The sequence below is a fragment of the Lactuca saligna genome, chromosome 8 (assembly GCF_052625555.1).
Source record: "Lactuca saligna cultivar CGN05327 chromosome 8, ASM5262555v1, whole genome shotgun sequence".
Classification (NCBI taxonomy): Eukaryota; Viridiplantae; Streptophyta; class Magnoliopsida; order Asterales; family Asteraceae; genus Lactuca; species Lactuca saligna.
Genome location: NC_136424.1, coordinates 240,821,658 through 240,830,071, shown reverse-complemented (window position 1 = coordinate 240,830,071; position 8,414 = coordinate 240,821,658). Strand labels below are relative to the sequence as shown.

General features: G+C 34.0%; 1 protein-coding gene and 1 pseudogene across 1 annotated transcript; both read right to left on the bottom strand.

The window, feature by feature from the left end:
* Window positions 1-997: 997 nt before the first annotated feature.
* On the bottom strand, window positions 998-2,383 carry LOC145010557 (uncharacterized). The gene is made up of 6 exons (XM_078969081.1): window positions 2,358-2,383; window positions 2,146-2,272; window positions 1,979-2,061; window positions 1,759-1,840; window positions 1,387-1,494; window positions 998-1,294 (listed from the first exon to the last, which is right to left on the bottom strand). Exons 1-6 carry the CDS (start codon window positions 2,381-2,383, stop codon window positions 998-1,000), a joined length of 723 nt encoding a protein of 240 aa, XP_078825207.1.
* A 570-nt stretch (window positions 2,384-2,953) lies between these two features.
* LOC145010556 (uncharacterized) lies at window positions 2,954-8,144 on the bottom strand (annotated as a pseudogene).
* Between the last annotated feature and the right edge of the window lie 270 nt (window positions 8,145-8,414).

The following is an 8,414-nucleotide window of genomic DNA, read 5'->3' as shown; positions in this document are numbered from 1 at the left end:
GATCATGCCTTCGCCTTCCCGTGATCATCAGAAGTACCTGAAACAATAATCGATAAATGTAAGCTCGAAATTTTAGTGTTGCCCCCAAAATACCAACGGCATATAGATATAACCATATCATATAACACTACAAGAAAAATCCGAAATAACTACGGAAATATTTCGTAGCTAAACCATGATATTTCGTAGTTACGTGTGGTTAGAGACGAAATTTGCTACAGAACCCATCTGTTGCAAAAATCCTCGTTACTAAACTTTTTTTACGGAATCCGTAGGACCTTCGCAACGGATTTTGCAACAAACTTATTTCCGTAGCAAAATACCTATAAACTGTATCCGTAGCAGTGACGTAGCAAATTAGCTACAATTGTTGTCCGTAGCATATCCGTAGCAAATTACCTACCACCCAATCCATAGTTAATCTGTCACAAATTAACTACAAACCATACCCGTAGCTAATTTCCATAGCAAATCTACTACGTGCAATGTCGTAGCAAATATTCCATAGTGAATCTACTACGATCTAATTCTGTAACAGATAGTTGGTAGTAAATATACTACAATTTACTTCCATAGCAAATTTACTACAATATATTTTTGTTGCAAATATTCCATAGTAAATTTACAACAACATATTTTCATTGCAAAAAAAAAAAATTATGACGGAATAGATTCCATAGAAAAATCCATAATAATTCAACTACATAATAACAACGTAAAAATAGCCATAGTAACTCTGTAACAATATCAATAACAAAAAATGGTGACATGATTATTTAAAAAACATAAAAAAATGATTCAATTTTTTCTTCTGAAGCGAATTTATAACAAAATCAAGATTCTGAAATTGCAATAACAATAAAAGAAATTACAAAAATACTTAATAAAAAAATAGTTTATCGTCAAATGAAATACCCCTATGTCCAAAGCACCAATCAAATTAGTGTAATACTCAAACTCAACTAGAAATCCTAAAATGCAATCAATAAAGAGTGTATCACTGATTATTCATATCATTAACCATGTTTCTCACATCATCCAACTCCATCCTTTGTTGGTTTATGGTTTCCTCTAATTTCTGGATCTTCCTCTCGAGATGATCTTTCTCAAAACTTGTATCTGGTGAAGTGCATGTTTGAGAGGAGTTTTCACGAAAAATGGACCTGCCATATGATCCAAGCCCATAAACTCTTTTCTTACGATCATGTCCTCCAACAGCTGCATAAAACAGTTCGCTTTCAGGAACTTCCTCTCCTAGCAATGCCAAATCCGCACGTCGAGACACAAACAAATCCTATAATGATATTGTTGCATTAATATATTTTTTTATACAAGATTTTTTTTAAAAAAAATTCCTTTTATCAAGTAAATTAGAAATAAACTTACATGAACTTCTTTAGCTTTGTCAACTTGAAATGTTTTTCCGTCATGATCCTTAGTATGAGTAAACATGAATAGTTCATAGCATGATGGAGCTTTTCCTGTATATTCCTCCTACATTAACACCAAGTATATGTCAAACACAACATGAAATGAAAGAAATAAATTATCATACTAGACTTTAATAATTTACATTAACCAATAATAAGTAAAGGCGGTGGTTATATTATACAAATATTATAGATTGCTATAAAACTTTTCAAAAAATGATCATAAGTAAACATGAATGTAATATGCCAAAATAATTAAAACACACCTCCATTAGATGAAATGAAAATAAGATGTTAAAAATAATATTAGTAGGTAAAATACACATACCATATCAGCAGCAATTTGTTGATGTGAAGCCGATCCACCATTATGGGTAGGTGGGGCTTTTCCACCAACTACACCTTTACGCCTATTTTTTTTATTTTGCTATGATTTTTTCTTGAAGTCCTCTGAATTCCATATTGCATTCCAAGCATTCCATACTTGTATTTCTATGTGACATGGCTTTTCACGAGTTGGGTTTCTTGTGCTTATGTCATAGATGTACTGTCGATATCTTTCTTTGGCCTTTTGTTCCCAAGCAGCCTTGACGACTGAGTCACTAACAGCAACATCCCACTGGCATTTTTTCTATAATTCATAATAACAATTAAGTTATAATATGTGATTGGTGTGACTAATAATTACAAAAAAACATAATAATAAATAATCTACCTGAAACTCTTCCCAATAGAAAATTTTTGTCTCTTCACTTAAATTTACCCACTTATATCCATTTTCGTCCACTTTATCTAGGAATGATTTCGTAATTATGGACGAACATTTACCTGAAGGTAATAATCTACAAAACAAAAAAATGCATAATAATATGAACTAATCAAACTTAAATAAAAAAAATATGAAAATCAATTAGTATTTTCACTTACGTATTTGCCCGAACTGTAATATTCATGCGTTGTTCTGGTTGTGCATCTTCTTGTTCAGTAGCAATCGGTGTCGATGTGGCTGCTGTGGAGGAAGGGGCGGATGATGGGGCTTGTGTAGATGAAGGGGATGATGATGTGGCTGATGTGGATGAAGGGGTTGATAGGGTACTAAACAGTGGGGCTGATGTGGATGAAGGGGATGACAGGGTACTAAACAATGGGGTTGATGCGGATGAAGGGGTTGATAAGGTATTAAACATTATGGGGGTAGTAGATGCTGTCGTTGTCGATGTAGGGGAAAATGATGGTGTTGGTGTGGATGAATGGGTGGTTATTGGGGCTGATTGAGTACCAAACAGTGGGGAGGTAGATGTTGTCAGCCTCATAGTCGGTGTGGATGCAGGGGTGGATGCTTCATTCGTGTACCTTTGTAACAACCTATGCATGTTCTTGTGTGGCCTTGTTGGATGTCCTTTCAATGGGAACGGAGACATCTCTTCTGTAATAACAAATTTGAAATGAAATATTATAAGGAGGCCAGGTTTACACATAAACAAACAAGTTATATTGAAACTGATAAAAAAAGTCCGATAAAATCAAGAAGTATGGCAGACAACAACATATAAATGACCGATAAGTGAAACATTTGTGGGTATCTTTCCTTTTAGTGTCTTCCTACTTTTCTGTAAAGCCATATACGGTTGTCTAGTAGCAATCCAATCACGAACTGGTGTTATTCTGATCGGTAAAAAAAATTCTTCAACAATCAATTTTTTTATTCGGTGGGATCTCGATGTAGAAACTAGAGAAGATCGAACAGATTTATGTAGAAATTGTAGAAACACAACTAAATTACATGATTAATTTTACTATCTTTGATACTTATAAAAGATAAAGATTAAGAAGAAGATGGAAGAAATAAAAGAAAATTTACCAGAATCTGTGGGAGCACAATAGTAAGAAGCAACGAACAGCCCTAGAAGTCGATAAGAAAGCAGGACGAACAAAGACGTCCACCACCAGGATTACTCTTGACGTGGGGAAGTTATGCGTAATTAATGGGAATTGGTTTTTAAGGATTAGATACAGGGAGATTTGGTTTGACGGGATTTGAAACAAGGATTAAAAAATTTCAATCAATGATAAGATATATGTAAATATATATCCGTATGATTTACATGGTAATGATTTTATATATATGGAATGGGTAACAAAATGATTTTGTAGCTGAAACTCACTCCCGTAACTGAAATTATTGCAGTATGAAACCTTTTTCCTTTGAAAATACCCAAAATACCCTTCCTTGTTATAGATGTTGTTGACATTACTTATTATTATCTACTTATTCATATATGCTCGAAATTATATCCATATGCCAAATCTCATGGAAAATTTCAAACAATAGTTACTCCAATTGTAGTCAAAGAAATCAATCAACTATTTTTCTCAAAATTTAATAATACTTACTCCAATTGTAGATGTTTTTTTGAAGGCTATTCTCATGTATATGACATCTCCATTAGAAATACCACCCTGTATCCCACCAAAATGATTTGTTATTGTCCTAATCTGTCCATATTCATCCGTATAAAGCACAAAAACCAACTATTTTTACAAAATCAAACATAAAGTAAATTGAAAAATAACACAAAACCTGGACCTGAACAAGAACAAAGTTGGAAATGTTATTGGACTGGTTAGTTTGGACCGACCCAAGCTGTGTCAGGATTGGCCTGATCAATCTTAATTGGATCAGGTTGCTGGGCATAACATCATACGATATCTTTTTTTGATTTTCAATATGTCCAATTTTATTTAAGGAAATTCCGTATTTACCCCTTAACATATTAGCATTTCCCCACATCATTAACCAAAGTTTCCACCAAAAGGACTACAAAAAAAATTAGAAAGACTAAAATACCCTTGCTAGGAAAAAGCAACACAGAGTATAAATTGGTTTGTCCTATATATGCATATAGATTACAATGTTATAATAAACTAAAATAATTAAACTGTGATGGTGTAACAAACAAATCAATACCAATATCGTTCCCATTTGTAAAGCAACTAAAACCAAAAAAAACAAATCTCTAAAGTTTCAAACAAATCGTTAATGAAGCCTTACTCATTATCATCATCATACATATCATCATTTCCGTCTTCTTCTTCGTTTGTTGATGAATTGTACCCAAACTCACCCTCATTGTCATCATCATTATCATCACTAGAAGCATTGCTTGAGATGTCGCCATACTCGACTGTTTCATCACGTGAACTTGTGGATGCTTCTTCCATAGGGCTAATGATTTCATTTGGTTCCGCTTCATCATCTTGAAAAGCATCATCATTTTTATTATTAGTAGTATTTTGTACATCAATCCATCCACGTGGTTTAACTTTACATACAGCTAACCAATCAGACATGTTTTGCTTCATGCTAGGGTATGGAATGAAACAAACTTGAGTTGCTTGCACAGCTAAAACAAATGGTTCAAACTTTCTAAACTTTCTTTGTTTGTTTATGTCAACCAGCTTATATTGCTTATGGACCTTGACCCCAACATTAGGAGTTGGATCATACCATTCACAGTTGAACAAGACTGTGCTTTTAATTGGCAAACCAGGATATTCAACTTCTAGTATTTCCAACAACCTGCCATAGTAATCACAAGAGTCGCTACTTATACACACTCCACTATTCATTGTCACTTTGTTAGCACCATATGATTCAGTATGAAACTTATAACCATTGACAAAGTAGACGTTATATAATTTCACCATCCTTAAGGGTCTTCTTGAAAGATCATGTATATACTTGTTCTTTATTTGATTTTGACGTGCCTATATTGCATAAAAGGAACTACATAAGAAATCTGTCAATAATAATAATAATAATAATAATAATAATAATAATAATAATAATATCCTAAGCACTCACATAATTCTCAAACCAGGAGGCAAAGTTTGTATCCACTTCTTCCATGAGATCATGTTCGCTTATATCAGGATATAGTTCTTTCAGCAACCTTTCATATTTTCCGTACACATAATAAAAATAATATGAAATCATGCAAAGTTGAATAATATGTTACTTTGAAATGTCAATTACAAGCTTACTTGACATACGGTTGCACCTTCTCTTCATTAAATAGTATGTAAGAATGTAATGCATTAAACTCCTTATCACTTAACCTCCTACTCTTGAGTTTTCCATATGCGCGACCATGATGTAAAAATATACTCAACTTTTCTTCATCAACATCTTCAGCTCCTCCATCATCATTACGAGGCATCTTTCTGATACGTGTATAAACATGGGGCTCGAAATAGTGAGAGCAAAATTTGAGGCTTCACGAACCAAGAATGCATTGCAAATTGACCCTTCCACTCTAGCTTTGTTTTTAACATCCTTTTTCAATTGATGGAGCAATCTACAATGGAACAGACAACATATTAAAGTTAACCAAAGTTAACCAAAGTTAACATTTAATGTATAAAATATAATGCGAAGTACAAAATTAACCTTTCAAATGGATACATCCAACGATATTGAACAGGGCCTCCTATCTTTGCTTCATATGGTAAATGTATCGGTAAATGTTCCATCGAGTCAAAAAATCTAGGGACAAATATCTCCTCCAATTTACAAAGAATTACAGGAATTTCAGCTTCAAGCCTTTTCATGTCTTCAACAGTAATTACTGTTGCGGTTAAGCTTCTAAAGAAAAGACTTATCTCAGTGATTGCTTCCCACACCTTGGTTGGTAACATCTCGCGGAACGCAATTGGCAACAATCTTTGCATAAATACATGGCAATCATGACTCTTCATTCCAAATAGTCTATGTGTGCTCAAGTCTACACATCTCCCGAGATTCGACACATAACCATCTGGAAATGTCAAATTCTCCACCCATTTACATACGACTTTTTTTTCCTCCTTGCTTAACGCATATGGCGCTTTTGTATATTGACCTGTAACTTGATTTTTACCAAAACCTTTTCTATTACAGAAGACTTTCAAATCAGCTCTTGCTTTTGTATTGTCCTTTGTCTTGTCCTTCACATCCATTACTGTGTAAAACAAATTTTCAAAAAAATTCTTCTCAACGTGCATAACATCAAAATTATGTCTTATTAAATTTGTTTTCCAATATGGCAAATCCCAAAATATGCTTCTTTTTTTCCAACCACATCCAACTTTTTTGCTACATGATTTATTTACTAACTCAGCATTAACTTCTGTCACTTTTAACAAGCCAAAATCTTCAATTTCCCTTAAAATTTCTACACCATTCATAATTGGAGGAGGACCCCTTTCTTCTATACGGTTCTTGGTGAACTTAGTCTTATTCAATCTGAATGGGTGATCAGATTTAAGAAATCTTCTATGACAATCAAACCAAGAAATCTTTTTACCGTTTGGCAGCCTAAATGCTTGTGAATATTTTCCACAATGTGGACATGCTAGCTTACCTGCAGTTGCCCAACCAGATAGCATGCCATATGCAGGGAAATCGCTAATTGTCCACATTAAAGCAGCTCTCATTTGAAAATTTTGTTTAAGTGATACATCAAAAGTTACGATGCCTTCTTCCCATAAGTCTTTGAGTTCTGCTATAACAGGTTGAAGGAAAACATCTAACCTTTGCTTAGGGTTTTTAGGTCCGGGCACAATTGCAGTCAAAAACATGTAGGGTTCCTTCATACACATAGATGGTGGCAAGTTATATGGTGTAATTATAATGGGCCACATTGAATGTTGTGCTCCTGAGGTTCCATGGGGTTGGAACCCATCTGTGCATAGTCCCAACCTAACATTACGACTTTCGGCTGCAAATGACGGATTGATAACATCAAATTGCTTCCAAGCATCAGAATCAGACGGATGACACATAACTCCAACATCATGCCCATGATCTTGTGCATGCCATCGCATGGAAGCAGCTGTTGCTCGAGAAGCATACAATCTCTTCAGCCTTGGAGTCAAAGGCAAATAATGCATTCGGGAAAAAGGTACACGTGAAAACTTAGAAGAATTTCTTGACTTTTTATACCTTGGCGCTTCACAAAATTTGCATTGATCTAGATCTTTATCTCCTCGCCAATATAACATGCATCCATACATACAACAATCAATCAATTCCACGGGTAGACCAAGTCCTTGTATTAATTTTTTTGTCTCATATAAACTATCAACCATGGTATTGTCCTTTGGTAAACCATCCTTCATCAATTGACAAATTGAATCAAAACATTCCTCAGGGATGCGATATTCAGATTTGATATTCAATAACCGAGCCACAACAGACAACTGTGTTACCTTTTCACAACCAGACCACAACTCTCTATCAGCAGCCTTAAGCATATCAAAAAAAATCTTATCTTGTGGATTTGGCTCCTCATCGATATGGGTTGTCATGAAATCAGGTCCTGCAGCATCCAAAATCATCTCCCTATAAGAGGGTTCATGTTGTTGATTCAGACTCGTGGTTGTGTCATCCATCTGTGATGAAGTACAACCTGTAGTTGGTTCTCCATGTTTATCCCACACATGGTAGTTTGGAATAAAACCAAACTTAGACAAGTGAAACTTTACATCTTCAATTTCTCTATATGGTCTGTTTAGGCATTTTTTGCAAGGACATTTAATTTTTTCTCCATCCATAAAATGTTGTTTGCTACAAGCAAATTCGATGAAAGTATTCAAGCCATTTCTAAAAATAGGAGATATGAATCCATCAGCATCTAGCCTTTCATACATCCAATTTCGATCTGTATTGTCCATTTCTAATATTTTATTTAAGTATATTGAATCTGTACGAAAGAAAATAACAAGTGTTAGATATGCAAAAACAAAAAATAAGATGCAAATTAAAAAGTTAAATAATACATGATAATTCCAATAGTATGTAAAATTAGATAGTTTGTCAGTATGACTTCCAAATTTAATCAATACAAACAGACCTAATTTGTATTTACAGCAACCATAGATTAAATGTAACATAAATAATACAAAATAACAAAGTATATGCCATTGACCATTTTACCCCTGATG

Coding starts and splice junctions, on each gene's coding strand:
- LOC145010557 (XM_078969081.1), bottom strand. CDS start 2,383: ATGAATATTACAGTTCGGGCAAATAC. Junction 2,273..2,357: donor ATTACAGTTCGGGCAAATAC/GTAAGTGAAAAT, acceptor TTTGTTTTGTAG/ATTATTACCTTCAGGTAAAT. Junction 1,841..1,978: donor GCCAAAGAAAGATATCGACA/GTACATCTATGA, acceptor TAAAAAAAATAG/GCGTAAAGGTGTAGTTGGTG.